Consider the following 21,111-nt stretch of genomic DNA (forward strand, 5'->3'; position numbering starts at 1 on the left):
GGCAGCACTTTCAAGATGTTCCCACGTACCGTCAGACCCTATTATTATGTAGCAAATATATAGTCTAAGAGACCCCCTCCTCCAGGAGGCTTTGCCCTAGTTTTCCAAGGATGTGTGGCCATCCCTCGAGAGCATGTAACCAGAGCCTCGTCACAGAGGGTAAGCGCAACCTCCTGGTATGTTCCCTGGAGAGCCTCAACATAGCAGCCTCTCCAGATGCTCACTGCCTGCCTCCCCATGTCAGCATCTCCAGATGTCGGCAAGTGTGATAGCGGATATGTTCTGGAGCCTCTCCGTATCTGTATGTTATCCATACTTCCATACTTCCATATTCCAGTTTGAATGTTTTATTCCATTTCTGCACCCAATCCTCCGTGATCGTGATTGTCTTGAGGAGTCAAACGAGGCCTGATCACATACAAAACATTGCATTGGCTGATACTATGGTAGATACAAAGGACACGGTAGGTACGTCAACGTTCGACAGCAAGCACGACAACCAAAAATGACGAAACAACTCAATATATACGCGGCCGAGGGAGTCACCTGAATGCAAAAAATGAGGCCTGCGAGCCTAAGGAGTTCATCCTCAATCCTCCTGGTCCTTGGGGTACTCGTTAGGATACTCACACCCATACCCATGCTGGTATCTGCCTTGTGGACCAAAATATGCACTGCTGGGAGGGTGCCAATAAGTCTTGACATAACTGTCGTATCCATCACAAGAATTGTGGTAGGGAGCATCATGGTAATCACTGTGATACTGAGGCTGAGGACCATGGGGGGGCTGGGGGGCATGAGCCATACGGGAGTCATGGTAATATTCGGGCAGCGGGTAACGAGCAAGGCCTTGTCCATAGCGCGATGGCATTGGACCCCTTGGGCGTGGACCATACATCCCTGGTCTCATGTCTGCATCATGTGCCCGCGTCATGGAGTGACTCTCGGCATTAAAGTCTCTGTCGGTAGGTGCAGCCGCCATCTCGGATTTGGTACGCCGCTCATGATGGGATCGTGGCATCCCCATGACAGGCTCCCTGTGCCCAATGGGTTGGTCGTGAATTGTCGCAGGCTGCAGGGATTGAGGTTGCATGAGAGGCGACTTAGCTGCTGGCCCAAGAGATTCCCCGCGCTGCAGGGATGAAGGTCGCACGACAGGCGACTTAGAAGCTGGTGCGAGAGATCCTGCACACACAATGTTGTCCGGGAATAAGTCTACTGAAGCATGTCGAGTTGGCAAGGGAGGCAAGGGACATGTGGGGAGGCTGTTGGTAGCATCAGCATTGCTCGAGCGAGTCTCTGCTGCAGCTTTGTTGACGGCACTACCGTCAGGAGCATCGACGTCATTATCCACAATGGGATCAACTGCAGTCATAGGATGCTCTAAGGATCGTGTCAGTCAATGGAAATTGTAACAATGTAGTCAACAAATTCATACCTTGAGCTGACGAACCATCAAGCAGATGTTTAGCAGGTTTGGCTACAATATACATCAGTCGCCTTATAGAAGCAAATGCAAGAGGAACAAACATACCTCGTACATCTTGAATATGTTCATCACCGGAGGACTCAGCAGTCCCTGATGGTGCTCTCCTCTCAGGCACCTTGGGTTTAGGCCTCACAGGTACCTTACCTTTCATCTTCTTTGCTGAGACTGCCTTCTCTGCAGGCGCAACAGACGGTGACCTCTTCTTGGATGCTCGCGAGGCGCCTTCAGATTTCACCTTCCACTTCTTGGAGGAAACATCATCTTGGTAATCGGAGTCGAGAATCACTGATTCCTCCAGGTTTTCATCTAGGTCCTCTGAGCCAGACGGAGTATCACTAGACGCCAAGGAAATGACCTCCTTGTCGACCTTCTTCTGGCCCGTCAGGCACTTAACAACTTTGAATTCTCGGGAGGGGGGAGGCTGGGGGCGGACAGGTGCAGACACACTTGGTTCGTCATTGGACTCGTCAGCAAGAGATGTTGTGGAAGCAGGCAGTGTCAATGCTTTCTTTGATGTTTTGCCTTTGACTATGGAAGTAGCTGTGCTCTGCTTCAGGCGCAGAGCACCCAGGCGATCCGATTTGCCATTCACAAAAAGGCGATGTCCTGCAGTATGAACCGAATCTGCTGCAGGAGGTGCGCCCTCCACTACTGGGCACTCAGAAGTGAGGACTTTAGCTGTATAAAAAGATCATTTGTAAGCAGGCGAAGACTGAAATTGAATAAAAACATACCTCACTTAGCTTCAGCAATTTTTTTGATGCTCATGGTCCCCGCCTTCAAGGCTGCGATGACAATGCCGGTCTCCTTCAGAGTCAGGTTTGCGATACCTTTATTTACGGTGGTATGAAAACCACCTGGGAGGAGCGCGTCCTCCAGATATCCTTTGATGATCATTGACATACGCGTGAGCTCTGATGGCAGTGTCTTCCACAGAAAAATCTTGTTGGACGTTAGTTTTCCACCCAGTGCATCTGTCCCTCAGTGTCAGTGAACAAACAACAAATGAAATACACTCAAAATACCAATTTGACGATGCAACTCATCCTTGATCCACTTGATTCCATGCTTGGAAATGTCGAGAGATTCTGAAGGGGGGACTGAAACCCCGCGTACATTGGCCTCGATCCCAATGCTGTCTTCATCAAAGGCCTCTTCGATGACACCAAGTGATGTCAGGTTACTAATGATTACATGAGAACTTCGTCACCAGGAACGTCGAGACAATACTTACTATACCTGGGCTTTCAAGTGACCGATGATAGTATCTTCATCAGCCCTACAGCGTGATTTCCAAAACTAAAATTAAGATAGTGATTAGGTGACGTTTATGTGGCCTACAAATACTCACACCCTCAGCTCCAGGTGTCATATGGGCTAGGCCCAGCGAGCCGTCTTGATTAATGACTTTTCCACATGCTACAAAAGCAGCCTCAAAGCCATAGTGAGCTGCTGCAGAGTCCATCTGTCTACCCTCAGTAACACAATAGTAAAACATGACAGAATTATACTCACAAGGCCAGAGATCTTTGTGCCAAATTTCTGGAACTCTTGACCCCGCATGGCAACCGTCTGAGGAATACCCAGGAGCATCGCTGACTGTTCATGAAGCTTGAGGATGTTTTGCCACTTGTCCAGGAATGCTGCCTTGAAGAGTTCATAGCAATTATGGCGCACAGTGGCACCTTGAATCACTGCATTAGAATGACAGAACATCGGCCACAAGATGTAAAACTCACTTGGTGTGCCATGAATCTCGGGGGCCCTCCTGCCGAGCCTCGCAAGCTCGTCCTTGAGGTGGTCCTTGAAGTAACTACTGTAAGTGTTCCAATGGTTGACAGTACTGGTGGAGCGCGCATGGCTCTTGTTCCAAAGTGTGACGATCTGATGAGTGGGGATGGCTGTTTTGCTACTTAGATCTTGAATCATACATTCAAGTTCCACGAATCCCTCTTGGAGCACAGCATTCACTGTCTGAAATCTTCGCCCCTTCACTGCAGGGACAACATCAGATGTATCGTCCACGGGGAAGTCAAAAGCATCATCCATGGGAAAATCGTCAGTGTAAGGATGACCCTCCCATTCTGCAGGCCCTGTGGGAGTAGGAGGTGTGATGTAAGTCTGAGGCACAGCAGGTAGCAACGTCGATGAGCCGGCAATGTGGTTGTCATCTCTGCCGTTTTCGAAGGAACCCAACATCATACCACTGAAGTCATATTGTTCCAGTGGTAGAAACGAGGGTTTTGTAAAGAAGTTGGGCTGTGGAGGCTGGCCACCATCTGGGCAAGCATTCTCAGATGAATTGATAAGAGGAGCCTCATAAAACACATCTTGTATAGGAAGCTGCAAAGGCACCGAACGCCCTCGAAGAGCAGGCTGAGGAGGCACCGAATGCTCTCGAAGTGCAGTCTGAGGAGGCACCGAATGCTCTCGAAGTGCAAGCTGAGGAGGCACTGAACGCTCTCGAAGCACAGGCTGAGGAGGGGTTGAGTATTCAGCATCAGCGAGCAATGTATCAAGTACCTGTCCATTGGAATCCGCCATAAACTCCTCGTTGAGAAGCCTGGCCCGACGCATAGAAGCTTCCTTCACTAAACCCGCATCACGGTTCGTAGCTTTGATGTGACTGCGGAGTTTTGTAGGGGTGTGCTCCACTGGTGGATCTTGATAGCGCTTTCCTCCGCCAACTTGTTCTTCAACAAAGTCTTCAGTGTGAGGCGCCTCAGGACACTCGGGCTGCAGGGACTCAGGAGGGGCAGAGTATCCAGGTGGCGGGGAATCTTAAATTTTAACTGAGGTAATTTTAGATGAGGTTTGGGTCATAGCTAGGCCGATAAGTTATGATCAAGCCAGGGGCATGAGAGGGAGAAGGAGAAAAATTCAGACTAGAATGCAGGAGGGAGAGGGAGAAAAACATACCAATATCAAAGTATTTTTTAAACAATACAATATGGTGAGGAGGTAGCGGGAGAGGAAGAGGTCAGACCAAGGGCAAGACACCGTTGAATATGCCCAGGAGAAAAGCTGTCACAAAGAGATCCACTGTCTGAACTTTGAAGACAGAAGTTAGGAATGGAGGTCGTGATCGGCGAGAACAGACTTGTTTAGCTCACATATGGTATTCCAGGAGCATCGGCAGAGCCTTCTCCAGACATCAGAGATTGAATTATCAAGCCTAGCTATGACTAAGGCTTCTGAGTGGTTTAGATTGAGTTCGATGCAGGAGGGAGAAGCAGAAAAACATACCAATGTCACAGTATTTTGTAGGGTCAGACGAAGGGCAAGATGCTGTTAAATTTGCCTAGGAGAAAAGCTGTCACAAAGAGATTCGCTGTTGGAAGACAGAAGTCAGGAACTCTTAGCTCACACGTGGTAGTCCAGAGGTAGGCAGGAGCATCGTCAGAGCATCTCCAGATGTTCGAGATTGAATTCTCCATACATTTCATCCATCAGTGTCAAAGTCACAGAGTCGAGATAGTTATACATATACGCAACATATGAGCCGGTTCAGTAGTCGTTGTAGTTCTGGTACAAGAACCCTTTGAGAAAATGAACTACCGCTAACTCGGCATCTCCATCGGTGAGTGCGTGACAGTAGATGTCATCTACCATGGCAATCATGTCGCTCATGCCCCGGCAAACTTGGTCTGCAGTGCGCCACTCGTCACAGACCCCGCACAATTGAAGTATACCACCTTGCCCTCGAGTAGCCCTCTCGAGGAAGTCCTTGATGCTCGACATCGCACATTTGAAAATTTCTCGATCTCCGTGTCCTCCAGGAGTGTCGGGGATAGATTTTGTGTATTCGGCAAAGACGCCCAAGGTGAATGTTCGTGGAGATCGAACATATTGCATGAAGTCATCCTTGGCGTATTTGACCACGGCAATGCAATCAGCCAATGTCTCTCTAATAAAAATATTATAAACACGTCCAAGACGATAATATTTAGGACTTACAATGATTCTGGGGGATCATCTTTGTTGGTGTAGCATCTCTCCCTCCATTTCGCGAGTATCATATCATGGCACCTGTATCTTTGTTCAGCTTGGGAGTATTGGGGGCTAACTGAAACAAACATCACATACATGGCATAGTACTGGCAATGCTTGGCCCTCATAGCTTCGAGCTTGGCGGCTGCACTTTGGTATTCGGTCGGAGGGTCCATAGTGTAACTAACAGTGTGAAATATTGTGAAGCGACGGAGGAATATGAGCACCTACTTGAAAGTACAGTCGAGTGTCCTGGCGTACAATGTAAGATCCACATGGGTTGAAGTTCTGTTGAGACCTAGGAGGATCCACACGCCTGGAATTCGAAGATCCGTTACTACGTGTCTGGGCCCATAGCAAATGTGCCTCTTTGGTTGTGGGTAAGCAGGAGTATGAAGGACTCGCATGAAGATACAGTTGAGTCTTTCAGGTCGTGTCAGTAATTGTAGGACCCACATGACTGGAACTTACAGGCTGCATATCCCGAGGATCCACATGCCTGGAATTCGAAGATCCATTACTACGTGTCTGGGCCCAGTGCCTCTTTGGTTGTGGGTAAGCAGGAGTATGAAGGACCCGCGTGAAGATACGGTTGGGTCTTTCAGGTCGTGTCAGTAATTGTAGGACCCACATGACTGAAACTTACAGGCTGCATATCCCAGCACCGTGCCAACGAGTCATTTTGACGCGTGAGAATTTGAACTTTGTGACCTTCCTCGATGATCATCAATGAGGTATCTCCATTATTATGACTTACAAACTCGGAAGCTTTCAGAACCTTCTGTCCATGAGGCTTCTCGGCGCTAACACATGACTAAAACTTACAGGCTGCATATCCCGGCACCGTGCCAATGAGTCATTTTGACGTGTGAGAAACTTTATGAACCTTCCTTGATGCCATCATCAGCGAGGTATAACGCGCCTTCTGGCGACTTTGAGTGGGCGCTTCCATCAATTACAAAGGTGTGCTTCTTCATATCTATTGACTCCACCCTCCACTATCGATTAAATCCTCCATTATCGATGATATACGACTTACAAACATCAAACACTAAATCTATGCGCAATTTCGCAATCGATTACATCCTGCCCTCAAGTCGTTGTTCTTCCTTCTTCGTCGATGGACTTTGCAAAGCTCGACCACGTTCTCAACCACATCGCATCGCAGCGTGGGTTGCCTGTGGAGGAAGTGTTACAAGAGTGGCTGGAATGGCGTGAAATCAGTGATCCTGATGATTGGAGGCAGTTGGATGGGATACCTTGCATCATGGGTGGTTTGACCGCCTTGTGTGGTAAGTTCTGTTCTCGAGGTTTTCACTGAATCACTGAAATTGTTGCAGGAAAACTCGACACATGAGCGGGTAACTTCCCTTGGAAGACCTTACCTATCCTACTAGGCAACTGTGGCTGCATCCTCTGTAACTACCCCGACAAGACTCTGATGCCTGGTGAGAGACATACAACGCTCACAAAGAGCAAAGGTATCCATGACCTCACTCTTCGTGAGCAGAGCGTACTTGTAGATGCTCTCAAAAATGACTTACTGACCCTCCAACACATCACTGATCATGATGCCCGCCGAAGACTCTTGTTCTCTCGTGACCCTGTCATCTATGGAGAAGCTCCTAGCGCTGAATCACCCCACTCTCATGGACGACGTCAGTTCCTCGATTGTCGGATCGATCGCAGGGGTCTCCCTCGTCTCACACTGGATGAGACTTCTCCAGTGCCTCCTCATCTTCATCACCGTCCTCATCCTCGGCGATTCCAATCATCATCCCCTTCTCTAGCACCTTCTCCAGCACCTTCTCCAGCACCTTCTCCAGCACCTTCTCCAGTGCCTTCTCATCCCCGTCCCCGTCCCCGTCCTCAGCGATTCCAATTGTCATCCCCTGAGCCATCTCCTGGCCCTCCCCGTCCCAGGAGTCTCCCTCATCTCACACTGGACGAGACTTCTCCAGCGCCTCCTCGTCCTCGGCAATTCAAATTGTCGTCCCCTGAGCCATCTCCTGGCCCTCCCCATTCTTGTTCTTGGCGATTCCAATCGTCATCCCCTGATCCATCTCCTGGCCCTTCTCACCGTCATCAGAAACTCCGTGTATTTGTTGAGATGCCACTCGCCCCACCCTCCTGGAAGTTGATTGCTACACGGCAACTGGAAGAGGCGAGTCGTGAAACTCCCTCACAAACCCTACCTGCCAGTGGAGAGAAGTTGATTGCTACACGGCAACTGGAAGAGGTGAGTCATGAAACTCCCTTGCGAACCCTACCTGCCAGTGGAGCCAGGTTAATTCCAGAGATAGCCCACCTCAGCCAGACTTTGATGACTATCGTGACGGATGGCCTTGTTGATGATGTAGAAGATTTGTAGAATGACAAATTTCGTACCTGTGGGCTAATTCCAGAGGTAGCCTACCTCAGCCAGACTTCAATGACTACGGATGGCATCATTGATGATATAGAAGATATTGGTGAAGTACCGCCTGAGGGACAACTATAGAAAATTTCAGCTGTATGTAGAGTTGACAAATTCTGTACCTGTGTCCAATTAGGACTTGGATTCGCGTCACACAATCCGCCAAGAGTTCAAACGAGGCTATGGACGTTAACTCAAAGGGAAGTATTTGATGGCTTTGGTGGCACCATAGAAGACTTGTAGTGTGCCTTGTTATGATCACTAGATTCATTTACAGTGAGGCTCGTAGAGCACCCTCCCGAGAGGTCAGATAGCCAATCATATCATGTATAAAACTCCTACTAAACTGAAAACATATCTCTGCAGCATGATATAGCCCAATGTATGGCTATGATAAGGCCCAAAGTGAAGCTGTTATCAGCCTGGTTCAGATGAGATATAAATCTTATGTGCTTTATTTGACACAGACACCTTAATTCGTACAACACCGTTATAACTGGCATTAATGCTTCATCGAGTTGTGAGTTCTTCGAGTTGTTTGTATGTGACTTTGACCTGATTTTGAATCTAGCTCGGCCTATCCTCAACTACATGATGCTCAGGAAACATAGCATCAATCGGTCAGTTGAGTGTCTTGCTCCCTGAAGAGTTTCCTCGTCCTGAAACTACATGAATGTATTGTGTTTGTCTGAGTCGCTAACTCCATCCTTCATTGATTATCACGTAGCTAGCATACTTGAATCAATGTACTTGTAGTTCTGCGCGCATTGCTTCAACTCCACGATGCTCAGTAAGTATGCCATCAATCACTTAGTTGGGTAACCTGTTCCTTGCAGGGTTTTCTCATCATGAAAACTACATGAATGTCTATATTTTGTTTGTCTGAGTCGCTAGCTCCATCCTCCATTACTTATCTTGAAGCTAGCATACTTGAATCAATATACTGGTAGTTCTGCGCACATTCCTCAACTACATGACTCGGATCAAACTATCAATCAGTCAGTTGAGTAGCTTGCTCCCTGGAGGGTTTTCTCGTTCTAACTCTCTTATCCTAAAACTACATGAGTATCTGTGTTCATTGGTCTGAGTCGCTAAATTTATCATTCCTAATCGGGTACCATACTCAAATCAGTGTAGTTCTGCGCACAGTTTCAGGAGAGTTGAAGAAGTGGATGGATTGTATATCACACGGTAGGTACTCTAATTACAAGTGTGCGTATATAATGTCGGAAAGCTATCATGTCTCCCTCGCACATGCCTGGTCTATGGGATCCCCGAAGGACTGCTGCAAGTGCCGCTAAGACCCAGAGACCACAGTCATAGCCGTTTGTCTGCAGAGGATTGAGTATTAGTGGACGGGCTACCCACCCTTTAAGATCAATACTAGCTGAGCCACGCCGTTGGTGAGCTATGGATGATAATCTTGCGATAAGATTCATAATGTCCTGTTCACATTGTTAGTTCAATAATGTGTGAATCAAATTATCACTTACTTTAACATCTGTCTTCCATGGGTGTCGTTCAGCCAGGCTATCAAAGAGATAGAGTTCTTTGGATGGAATATATATGGCACAAAACACCCAGTGTCCGACTGGAGAGGGGCGATGAATAGGTAAAAGCCAGAGATCTCTCTCCCAAAACAACGTCCACAACGTATTCCGCCACAATATGTCGTCCGACGCATTGTATCGAATACGAGGGAGATCGTGGGTAGACAGAATAGCACAAGGTCTCACATGCGAGCTCATCAGCATCTCAGAGTATAATAGTGCCGCACAACCATTGATACACGTGTCATTAAGGCGGGAAGTGGGATGTGCCAGTAAGGACAGATCCCTTGCATCGAATACCTGGGGTGGAAAGCCATCTTGGGCTGGTCGTACCCGAGTGAGGGGAGTGTTTGATGCTGACACGATGATGTGATCCTCTGGATGGGGAATTTTGAAAGAATCTGTGCAAAGATTCTATGATACCGGATGAGTACAGTTACCTATGGAGAGACGAGGACATACCTCTGGAAGCTGCCAGCTAATCGTAAATTCAGGTAATCCCATGGGTTCGTCGTCTTCATCATCACTAGCGGTATTGTCAGGTAAAATGTCCAAGAGGACAGCTTCTTCAGCAATCTCTTCGAGTGCAGGGGCAATATGTTCGTCAGTATCATCCTCGGGGGAGTCTGCGAGCGCCAATGAGGTTGGTACAAGCCTGTACATGACAGCTTGCGATGGTCCTGTGCTCTTGGAAAGCATAATAGCAAGATTGACCACCATGTTAGCACTGCTGTTGAAACGAGTAGCAGATGCTAGTGGGGTAACCCATTTACTTTGTAACTGGAGAAGGTGATCCTGTCGTTGTTGGAGTGGGAACACGTATGTATGATCTTGTGAAATAAGTAATGATCATCGATGTAAATGAAATTGCTTACTTGTAGGAGAGCGGAGGGCGAGTTCTAGCACAGTGAGCTCAGCTCCAAATCATCGACAAAGGTTATCTGCTTCGTGCCCAATGCGGCGCTGCTCTTCATGGCACCGTTCCCATTTAAGCAACACTTGAATGCCATCTCTTACGTCAGTGTCTTCGATCCAACAAGGGACATCTCCAATGGATGGAGTGATCCAAACATCCTCCATCAGTGTCTGATCTTTGCGAAGATCGGCGAGCTTAGTAGGGAGAGGAGTAGGAAGCAGGACGCCCCAGGACGGGTCAAAGATGCTCTCCAGATGCTCACAATAGGAGTTAAACTTGCGAATCACTGTCATCAAGGCCGGCTGGCGCTTAGCGATAGCCTTATGTGTCTGCTGATGTAGCTTCATACCTTGTAGAATGAGTGAATATTCTGAGGCACAAAAACAGAAGGATTATACATTACCAAGTGCCTGATTTGCACCACCAACCGCACAGTCAAGTTTGTCCCATTCAAAAAAGCTTCCTATTGCTCTCTTCCGGATATTTATTTTGAGATCGCGCGCCATAAGAAGGGTTCGAACAAAATCCAAATCAACGCCCTGTAGTTCCGGAAATCTGTCGTGAACGTTGAGCGAGGAATATAATGTTTCAACTTTGCTCATCAAACAATCATGGCTGTGCTCGAGGCTCTCCAGAGCATCTAAGGTTTCTTCAGTAGCCAAGCCCTTCTCTACAACGGTCCATGTGAGTTGCAATGCCCTGTCCGATGCGTCTAAATCAGCCTGCAAAGTAAGGACAATGTCAAGCTCCTTCTTCAGTCGTGCAGGAGCATCTGTCAACGGGGATATGTTGATCTTAGTATGGAAGTGGCACCCGTGGACTTATGAGCACGAATGGACAGTTGGGACTTCTTCTGATCCACCCACTGTTCCTGAAGGTCTTGAGCTTCGATACCGCAATTATCTAAAACTTCTTGTGCCGCTGCACCCTGACCATTAACTCCACGCTTGAGCTGCCATTTAATCCAATCACCAAGATCTGTTCACATCTCAAGACCAATGGCGCCTGCTTGCCGGTCTATCAACCACAGACACTTCTGGCGCTATCTGTGAACTATAGTCAACAAATAATCATCAGAGTACTAGTACCGACTCACTGATGACGACCTTTGAATGCCAATTAATTTGATGAACCTTGACCATAGTCTTTCAGTTCCCTCCCCGTCTGAGAGGCCAAGACCGTTGCACATGTGAGGGTTATACTCGAGCTGACACACCCACTCGTGGCCATATGCATGCATAGCCGTGATTGCAAATCGAAGACGTGAAGTCACTGATTTGGGGAGAATATCATACTATATAGATAGATATAAGGTTAAAATGTATCTATTAAAGAAGCACTTACTTGAGATAATGACCGTGAGAGGACACACCCAACATCATACAAGGTAATGACAGTGGCTTCCTGCGGCAATCGAGTAAACAGATGCTCGATGAGTGCTATGGCGTATTTCTGTTGCTCGCCAGGTCAATCAATGTTAGCGAAGAAGAGTGGGATATCGTGACGGCATATCAGAGCCATGACGCCCGTATCATTGAAGGAATCCATCGCAGCCTTCTGCTTCTTACCATCCACGGCCTCATACAAGTGCTCGCATTGGTCAATTGCCTCATCTGGTACTACTAAAGAAGTGCAAATCCTTGGTGCACGTTTACGCTGTGAGAGGATGTGTCACCCAACGTTGTCCACTTGAGCCTTGGAAAGGAAATATATGGGATCGTAAAAGCGTGGGCAGTCGCCCACAGATTGTCGATGTCGATGATGGAAATTGCCATCCGTTGCAACATGTATGTCGCCACCTTCATTAAGAGGTCTACCAAAAAGGACACCTCCAAAGCAGGCTGGGCAATGCTGCATGAGAATGGAGGCACACCGGCCTTGGATCAATGTTGTACTGGATTGTATGGGGGTAGTTACGCCAGGGTTCTCTTGAGATTGAAGTTTACGGGCCTCATACACTTGTTCACAACAAATTTGAAGTGTCGCTTCAGTCTGCCATTCGACCTCAATCTGGAGGATGTCGAACCACTGGACAGCTTGGCCAAGTCCACGACGAAATGGTTCTTGAATAAGTTGGCCCTATATTTTAATGAGTTATTGTCTGAAAACCTGAAATGTCAAAACTCACATCTTAGGGCTGCACACCATCGCCGTAATAGACGGTTTGTACGGCGACCATCGACGGATACAGTTGCTGTACCGGCGGGTCTGCAAAGGGAGGCAGACAGGTACGGTGTACGGCTTGGCCATACACCATACAAACCGTCTTCCATACGGCCATTGATGGTACCTTTACGGCTTATACGGTTGGAACAGGGTGCCGGTTTACCTGGTAGCTTCTTGCCCTGAACTGCCATGCCCTGCACCACCAACGACAACGACAGCGACGAGTCTGATGGCGTCCTCGCCTGCCAATGAGCCTCATCAGGTGAACCTTCCACAACTCCTCTAGTAGAGAATTCCCCTACCAGTACCGAGCCCTTGACAGGGAAAAAACGTAAGCGCAAGTCATCAGACAGCCATGGCGAAAACAAGACGAAGAGTTCAAAATGTCCACGATCGTATGTCGGTGTGTTATATAGCATGTGCATCGACTTAATTGCATTTTCAGGCAAGAACAGGAAGAGTAAGTATACGAAGCACCGATCATCCACATGCCTGACAACGTGCTTGTTGTTTAGTGAGGAGCCAAGCCATCAGGAACCCACCCAGGACCCGGGAGAGATGCAACTCGGTGGAGTGCAACAAGTCGTCATCACTGGTATGTGATATCTATCTCCGCTCGGCTTATATTGATGATTTCCCCTAAGCCATTCACGCAACTGATCTCACTCTTGGTCTCCGACGGATCCCCGCTGGCTTCCATGTCGTGGTCAAGACTGACGGCGCTGAATGCCAGACAAGCAATAAATCTGTAAATGCAGACCAGGCTGCCGTGGAATGTGACGAGCGCATTTTGCTGTAAGTCGTCCTTAACCTTGTCTGTCCTGCAGGTATTGACAAAGAATATAGGCCGTGCGATCCATCTTGTAAAGTTTGGGTCAGCGTGTATGCCTCATTTGAATTGGGTCCCATGGTCTAGTCTCAAGCCTGAGACTATCAGGACATTGATGCTCATGAAGGCGAGGCTTCATTTGGGTTGTTCATAGTTGATTTGCATTCTGTATGTACCGTACACCACCGTATACGTCCGTATAATTCACCGTACCGTACCGTTCAATTTGTCCACCAACAATGTCATGTACGGTGTACGGGTTAGCCGTATACTGTATTTATACGGCCGTCTACCGTATATGGTACGGTGTGCAGCCCTATCACATCTGCGTTGGTCATGAGAAAGCCTCTGCGGGCATAATGGGTCTTTAGGGCATGCACAAGCGCATGGATAGCATCGCATGAACGCTCGAACAAAGCACGATAGAATGCGAGTAGGTCTGTAGAAACAGCCATGTGTGGTTGGGAGGGAGCAGTAGGAAAGAGGCCATGGTAAAGGAGGACTTGCGAAAGTGTTGAACATCGGCAGGCCAATACATCAACAGAAAGGAAACCTGGAATTGTCAATTAAGGCGGCAGATGAGGAACGGACTACTTACGGTCAAAAAAGAGACAAACTATGGAAAATTGTCGATGTGTACAACTAGTATGGCTTGCGCAAGCGGATATGACCGGATGGACTTCTGGAAGAGCATACCCATGTGTCCTTGTAGAATATTTGAGATGAGGTTCTACCAGGGTCGGGATAAGCACTTTCCAAGTGTTATATAGATTGTTAGCCATCTTGTTGGGCAAGAGATGGCGACGCCCAAGGTCTACCTTAGGCACATTTGTAGGGCAAGACACTACTTGAGCAGGCTGGGCTACCTCCTCGGCGATGTAATCGTTACCAGTGGTGTGCTCAATATCCATCGGGGCTTGAGACTCAGTAGAGGTGGGGGTTTCAGTGGTCGAAACTTGGGGCTGCATCAACGCAGCCATTTGGTCGAGGAGGCGCTGATGCTTGGAGTTGACGCCGGGAATGTGAACAAGAGTTTGTGTCTTTTTAGGGTCTCGAGCTTTCTTTGGGCTTACGAAGTGGTGTCCTAGCCCCATAGATGTCGGTTGAGTGCCACGTGTGTGGCGGGCAGGCGGCATGGTGATGGACGTAGTGGTGTAGAACAAGAGGCAATGAAAAGAACTTGGGAAACAAAAACGACAAGCAGCTGCAGAGCATAGTAGAGGTCTGCCAGATCTGATGGGTGCACCATATGCATGGAGCCTATCCAGAGGCTTGACGGGATGGGACGGGATATTGGCAAACATTGTAGAGGTATATACGAGGTAAATGGGGAGGTGCAGAGGTCCAAGGGAGGTGCTGGGGAGGGTCGCAAGAGGTCGCAAGGCATATTATGTGTGTGCTATAAATAGAACATCCACGAGGTTGGGTCTGTGAGACTATATAACGCCTACATAATACCATCTAAGAGACCTTCATTGATACCGAGAACTAATGCCTGAGGTGCAATTGTTATACTTACAAGTTGGTCTCGGAGCAGTTGCAATCACATCGAGTTCCTAGTAGTAGGGCAAGGGCTGTGTCATCAAGTCAATTTGATGCCGATGGGGATAAAACTGCAAAAGTTGCATCATGGCTTCTTTTCGTGAATTGCCTTGACGTGCGTGAATATATATCTCTTTTTACACGAGAAAAAACTAACGGAATATGTTGAAGGACGATGGTAATCTCAAGAGCACGAGTCTACTATCACGGACGCAGCTGCACAACATGGAACGTCGTCGTTGTGCACATATTGAGACCGCTAGCAGATTTTCGTTTAATCGAATGTGGACTCATGACGAGGTTAATCAGTACCTGCAAAATGAAGTGTTTCCATTGCCATTTGAATATGTTAATTCAAAAGAAAAAGGAATTGGAATTGGCACACCTTCGTGCCCGTGGGTTTTAATAAGCAAAGAGAGGCTCCGATACGAGGTCGTAAATGTCAACAAGCCAACCGGCAGTGATCTTGCATGATTCCGAGGCAGACACAAGTGCCCTGTGAAAGATGCCAACATCATCATAGGTAAATCTGTGTCCTACAATTTCTTGATAGGCTAACCTACATGTCTTCAGCATTGCGGAGAGGAATTCCAGAACATGTATATGCATCGTGGGATCCTGAATATCAAGAGACGGGGGATGATGGGATTTTTCTGGATTCCGATGATGCTTCAAGTTTCGAGGAGTCAAAACCAACAATATTAACACATGCAGGTAAGTTTATCTAATATCGGTCACAGTCAACTGTTTCGTACATATTTATCTCTCTCTCGTTCACTAGCCGCTGTGAAGTTCAAACGTGGACGAGAATCATCTGTTGAGATTGTCTCCGACACAGAATCCAAACCTTCCGTCAAAAAAATGAAAGGTGTGTATATTTCACCAGTTGTCCTGTCTCTCCTTCATTGTTCTAGCAGGCAACACAGTGAAGCAGGAGGACTTGGTGTCGGATTTCCGAGTACAGAGTGTTTTTCACGCAGCCTTGCAGCCTAACAAATGTTCGTTCAAATTTAAACCTTTTTTTTCTCGCTCGCTCACTCACTCACAATTTAGTTTTTCTAGAAAGCTCCAATGCAGACATCGACGAACTTCCTAATTTTATTCGACAGTTGTCGCTAGTGCCAGAGACTCCAGTGCGAGAGGATAATGTCCCCTCCGGCTCTTTTTCCGCGCTGGGTCAAGCCATCAGGCATCGCATTTCGGCACCGCTGATTTACCATCTAGACAGTTCCTTCTTTGTCATGTCTCCAAGCCACTTGACTTTGTAGAGCCCCGACCATCCGATATCTTCTTGCGGGGTGTCCTCGACCCTGATAGTCCATCTGCCCCTCCTCGTATTAATCCTTGGTCTGAGGACTATTTTATAGGGGACGTGAATATTGCCATCTAACATTCTGTGCCCTACTAGTACTGCTATCTACATAGTATCCTTTTAATCATGGACTCGGAGCTTCCATTGGCTATCTAGATTCTATACCATGCTACCCTGACCTGCTACCTGACCCTAAACTCTTCCCACTATGATACAATACCTTAATCTTACACCCATTGTGCACTCGAGTATCGCGCACTCTCTGTCGTATCGCGCGCACTCTGTCGTATCACGCTTTGTCGTATCACGCACTGGATGTCATGTATCGCGCAGTTTATTAAAGTGGGGTTTGGAGCATCATAAGTACGAGAGCTGCACTTCCGTGATGTGCGAACGAAAACTATGTCGAGGTTAAGTTACTTGGTCCAATGTTAAGAGTGTTCAATCCATGTACATGTCTTCATGTTAAATGTATGAATCGAAGTATGAATAAAAAGCTGCAACTACCTACCCAAGTCCAGGTCTACATCAGTGAATTGATGAGTCCTCGATATTGTAGCTGTGGGAAGTATAGCACAATGTAATTCTGCTGCCGCCAAATATTAGCTTATATACTGCGAGCAATTTGAGTTGCACATATATACTCATGTATGCTTGTAAATCCAGCTTAACATGAATGATTATAACAATCCTGGGACATTCCGCCTGTGCAGCCAATGAGTAGTGATAGTATACCTGAGCCAATTGTTTTGAGCTTCGACATCTTACCTGATCTTGTTTTTTAATTACAATGTTATTTAAGGCCTTTTGATGGAAAGAGCCTCGGGCATTTGTCGACAAATATAAAATACCATTAGATTTAGTCACAAAGCTATGACATTCCTCCTTTTCAGATAATGAGGGGTGGTAGTAGACTTATCCCAATTATTTCATGCATTGTTGTTTGGCCCTATTTATTTATCCCATTACAATGCTATTCAAGCCCTTCTCGTGAGAAGATACCTTTAGCGGACAACTTTTGAAACTGGCTGTACCGCTTCCAGCGGCCTCCACTTTCAATAAGACTACATTAAGTATTTTCAAAACAATGCTTTACATGTTTCTGATTGCTGCTTATTGCAAATGTGAAAGTACAGCGGCGCTCTACAAGGCATCAGCGGGATCAATTAATTGTGCTACAGCGCTGGAAATATCCTACAGTAAGTCCAACATTTGTATATGTTTGTTCATGTGACGGTGCGCTCACCAGCGACCTCAGGTAAAAGGGAAGCACGAGCTGCAAATGAACTTGTCAGTCACTGTCGCAGAATGAAACTATGGTTTTCAGTACAGTACCAGTACCAAGAATTGAATAGCCGAAGAAAACTGCAGGAAAACAAATTGAGTTGCTAGCACACATTGATCAATTAACGACGTAATACAAAGCACAGCAGGTGCACCAATCTCGTCTGTGAGGGAGTTGAACATGAGAGGTCTAGATCATTATCAGTGATGACAAATTGCCAGCCATCTTCGCCAATTTCATCTGTTGAACATAATGTGACGCTGTACATCGTCAACATACAAGCCTCACTGGCAAGAGCAGAAACCGAACATACCCTCGCTTAATGGTCCCAAACCGGTGCCAATACTTTCAAGACCGTATCAGGAGCACTCCTTCATGGAGCAAGTAGAAGTTGGACGCACCGCTCTGTCAAGACCAACACCATGTAAACGAATATCTCCCATGACCATTCGGATATCATCTCTAGTCTCGCCCAAGAATGTAAGCCCAAGCTGTATGCGCACGACGCCTGCAAACCATAACTCAGACTTATCCTCCAGCATTCAAATTTGATCGCAACTCACCTTTAGCACCATCAGCGCCGACCATCCACTTGGTATCGAAAGTCTCCAATATGCCGTTCTTTGCTAGAACAGTCGTGACACCTTCACCAGACTGCTCTTTGACAAACGAACACAGTTCTGTGCCCATCTCAACAGAGCACAAAAATTTCTCTAGGTGACGTCGCAGAATCACATCTAGGAGTTGCTGACCTATCAGCTTTGGAACGTGCTACAATAGGAGCAAATCATCAGCATGACTGCTTGAGAGATGGTTCTGTATAGTACGCACAAATGGTATCGTAGGGGTAGGTTCCACATGCCAGGTCACCAAAGATTCTGTCGCAAATTCCATTGTCCCGTGCTTGTAGGAACGGATTGTGAGGACGGGTTTAGTTGACTTCTGGGACATTCAGGAAGTTGAAGAGTTCGAAGGAGCGTGGCTGGATTATGTATTAAATGAGACTATAGGAAATTAGAGAAGTATTGGCATGACACACCCAGATTCCAGGACCACGCTGTCCGATTCGAGGGTTAGGGTCTTTGTCAATGATACAAACTGGTATACCGTTCTGGAGGAGCGTTAATGCTACTACCAGACCTGCTGGCCCAGTGCCTACCTAAGAAAGAGGAACTAAGCTGAGGGGCAACCATCCATTAATATGCGGTTCACTTACGACTAGTACGGGAGGATGAGTAGAATTCATTGTAGAGTTCAGAGGTTTTTGGGTGAGGACGATAACCAATGCCAGGAACATCCCCTTTGAGTAGAGGACCGAATGGTGATGCAGTGAAGGGATAATTGTAACACTTGCCACCGTTGGAGTGGTAAGCGATGGAGAAAGGGTTTAAACCTGGAAGTCGGAAAGGTGGGTAGGGTTTGGTGGCCAGTCCAATGGCAACTGTAGTAGTTTCGGGAAGATCAAACATCTTGATTTCCCAATAGTAGACCTCGTTCAATTTGAGTAGGGGTAAATTTAACTGCACGCGCGAGGCGGATGCAGGATTGGGAAGGAAAGTGATTTCCATGCGAGCATGAACCAAAGGTGAATTAATAGTTTCGTAGTCTGGCTCAAAGGACCATGCTGAGACACCCTTCTCCTGGATAGAAAGGAATTGAGATAATGTGATAACGTCGAACATTTTCAGAAACACTCTCGAGCCAGCGAGACTCCACGCCTTCAAAGCCTCCTTCCCCATCTATAAGCTCCTCTCAACTCATGTCAGTAGGTCCATCACTGTCTCACAAGACGATACCGCGTCATCTTCGAATGAATGATATAAAAATACTAGAAAGATGAGGAGAATGAAAAGTACAGTGGAAAGCACGATAAGCAAAGGCAATCATCATATGAAGAGAAGAGCATCTGGCGCAGGCTGTGAATTGAAGTTATCTCAGGCTTGAGGTCTGAAAGCTACCCAGGGAGTCGTCGACGATGTGGCTGATGTTGACGACGACCTGTACTTTTAGCAGTGGGCACTGAAGTATGGGAGACTCTCTGCAGACTTTGGTAGGTTGACAGTAACGGTTTGAAACACGTGGGTTATTTTGTGCGGAGCAAGGTCATGCGGCTGCAGTCACCTAACATAAACATCATAGTGACAATATCGAAGACTCAGAGTACTCATCTGAGGTTCACTGACTTGAACTACTAGTACATCATCGTTCATACAGTCACGGTTCTGCCTGTAGTACATGCTCAAGAAACACTGGTACTTGACATCCTGGTCAATACCACGGTAACAGTGCTTAGTAGTTAACGTTAACTACTAGTAGTAGTCCAAATCTCCTTCGTAGTACCAGCTGGGGAAAGTCGCGTTATATGTATCATGTCGGAATACTAGTGACAGTAGCACTACAAATTGATCATTGTTGATATTGATATTATTAAAGTGCGCTGTGTGCAATGCAATCAGTATTTGTAAAAGATATGACAAATCACCCTACCTTCGACTCGGATGGCCCAAGGTCACGGTACTGGTATTTTCCATCTTCGACTCTGCAAGTATGCTGTCCACGCACACTTTCAAGCGATCTTCAGCATCTTCCGAGTCATCGTCCTCCAGAGGCAACTTCCGCTCAGCACATATCTCCTCCAGATAATCAAGTTGCAAGTCTGCAACTTGATAGGCAGCGAAATCATGACTGTACGTAGTCACAGTGAAGTCTGCGTCATCTTCAAGCTGCTGCAAGGAACGTTTGACTAAAACCCTTTCGAAATAGGAAGCCTCTATCATGCTTTCAGCATATTGTTTAGCATAATTCTTGAAAATGGCTTGAAGAAGTACTGCGTGTTTCTCGGCTGATTCGAGCTCTCAAGCTGCGGCAAGAGCCCGTAAACGCTTGCTTTCGACGTCAGCTTGCTTTGCGATGACAGCTGTATAGACAGTGTCATCAGGCATAGCCTTCATGCTTTCTTTGAAGATCTCTTTGCCCTGGTACAATGCTTGTCAATGTGACATGACCTGTGACTAGTAGATAATGCTTGAATACCTGATGAACATCTACCAGGCTAAGATCAACCTCGTTGCGCTTCAGAAGATTCTTCGTCATGAAACGGTGTTCCAGAGCAGTAGGGACATGCCCTCCTAGTTGATAGGGCCTGAATTTGAGGCTAGCATGCTTTGCATAAGACGACATATGGTGTGTTACGTGGGGAGGCCCTTTGGAAGTGATTGGGTGGCACAGCGTTGGCCACCACTACAAGATTCTTCAAATGATGATTGATTGGGGTTTATGGGGCCCATTATCCGACTATGATCATTGTCATAGTAAGGGTGCTTGGTGACATGAGGAGTGTCATCATGATCCTGGATAGATCGCTTGGCGAAAATATCAGCAGGCACCCCCAACACTTTCTCGAAATGAACGGGACTAGAGACTCCAACTGGAGGAGGTGCAGAAATAACAGGGGAGGAGGACATGTTAGTGTGCTTGTCACAGTCTCGGAGGGGCCTCTAGCTTGACTTCTGGACTCAGAATATATCAACTGGTGTCATTGGTGTGTGAGAGTCGGAGTTTCAACGACCGTAAGCTGGCAGCCCAACCTAACTATGTCAGCACCACTGCCTGGATC

At 47.1% G+C, this 21,111-nt stretch overlaps 8 protein-coding genes across 8 annotated transcripts; 3 read left to right on the forward strand and 5 right to left on the reverse strand.

Annotated features, from left to right (window-relative positions):
* Window positions 1-589: 589 nt before the first annotated feature.
* F5891DRAFT_1200402 (uncharacterized protein) lies at window positions 590-6,160 on the reverse strand (the record flags this gene model as incomplete). Its single annotated transcript, XM_041368823.1, has 15 exons — window positions 590-1,383; window positions 1,439-1,480; window positions 1,535-2,167; window positions 2,320-2,463; window positions 2,515-2,672; window positions 2,724-2,788; window positions 2,841-2,954; window positions 3,005-3,174; window positions 3,229-4,269; window positions 5,182-5,396; window positions 5,447-5,518; window positions 5,576-5,662; window positions 5,721-5,902; window positions 5,951-6,077; window positions 6,126-6,160. 15 exons carry the CDS (start codon window positions 6,158-6,160, stop codon window positions 590-592), a joined length of 3,879 nt encoding a protein of 1,292 aa, XP_041216741.1.
* Window positions 6,161-6,884: 724 nt separating this feature from the next.
* On the forward strand, window positions 6,885-7,238 carry F5891DRAFT_909359 (uncharacterized protein; the record flags this gene model as incomplete). Its single annotated transcript, XM_041373596.1, has 1 exon — window positions 6,885-7,238. A coding segment is annotated over one exon (354 nt), but the record flags the coding sequence as incomplete, so codon positions are not given.
* Window positions 7,239-12,113: 4,875 nt separating this feature from the next.
* F5891DRAFT_1200406 (uncharacterized protein) lies at window positions 12,114-13,326 on the forward strand (the record flags this gene model as incomplete). The annotated part of the gene is made up of 5 exons (XM_041368824.1): window positions 12,114-12,693; window positions 12,790-12,922; window positions 12,973-12,987; window positions 13,043-13,122; window positions 13,172-13,326. 5 exons carry the CDS (start codon window positions 12,114-12,116, stop codon window positions 13,324-13,326), a joined length of 963 nt encoding a protein of 320 aa, XP_041216743.1.
* Window positions 13,327-13,616: 290 nt separating this feature from the next.
* F5891DRAFT_1200407 (uncharacterized protein) lies at window positions 13,617-14,492 on the reverse strand (the record flags this gene model as incomplete). Its single annotated transcript, XM_041368825.1, has 2 exons — window positions 13,617-13,909; window positions 13,955-14,492. 2 exons carry the CDS (start codon window positions 14,490-14,492, stop codon window positions 13,617-13,619), a joined length of 831 nt encoding a protein of 276 aa, XP_041216744.1.
* Window positions 14,493-14,959: 467 nt separating this feature from the next.
* Window positions 14,960-15,372, forward strand: F5891DRAFT_967705 (uncharacterized protein; the record flags this gene model as incomplete). The annotated part of the gene is made up of 2 exons (XM_041376277.1): window positions 14,960-15,013; window positions 15,070-15,372. Coding segments are annotated over 2 exons (357 nt in total), but the record flags the coding sequence as incomplete, so codon positions are not given.
* A 2,482-nt stretch (window positions 15,373-17,854) lies between these two features.
* F5891DRAFT_967697 (uncharacterized protein) lies at window positions 17,855-18,260 on the reverse strand (the record flags this gene model as incomplete). The annotated part of the gene is made up of 2 exons (XM_041376275.1): window positions 17,855-18,003; window positions 18,059-18,260. Coding segments are annotated over 2 exons (351 nt in total), but the record flags the coding sequence as incomplete, so codon positions are not given.
* A 443-nt stretch (window positions 18,261-18,703) lies between these two features.
* On the reverse strand, window positions 18,704-19,177 carry F5891DRAFT_967706 (uncharacterized protein; the record flags this gene model as incomplete). Its single annotated transcript, XM_041376278.1, has 1 exon — window positions 18,704-19,177. The coding sequence occupies one exon, from the start codon at window positions 19,175-19,177 to the stop codon at window positions 18,704-18,706; it is 474 nt and encodes a 157-aa protein (XP_041216747.1).
* A 796-nt stretch (window positions 19,178-19,973) lies between these two features.
* Window positions 19,974-20,959, reverse strand: F5891DRAFT_988610 (uncharacterized protein; the record flags this gene model as incomplete). The annotated part of the gene is made up of 5 exons (XM_041378020.1): window positions 19,974-20,034; window positions 20,058-20,265; window positions 20,377-20,470; window positions 20,529-20,637; window positions 20,688-20,959. 5 exons carry the CDS (start codon window positions 20,957-20,959, stop codon window positions 19,974-19,976), a joined length of 744 nt encoding a protein of 247 aa, XP_041216748.1.
* Window positions 20,960-21,111: the final 152 nt, after the last annotated feature.

Source organism: Suillus fuscotomentosus, assembly GCF_016647785.1.
Source record: "Suillus fuscotomentosus strain FC203 chromosome Unknown F5891scaffold_235, whole genome shotgun sequence".
In the NCBI taxonomy this organism is placed as follows: Eukaryota; Fungi; Basidiomycota; class Agaricomycetes; order Boletales; family Suillaceae; genus Suillus; species Suillus fuscotomentosus.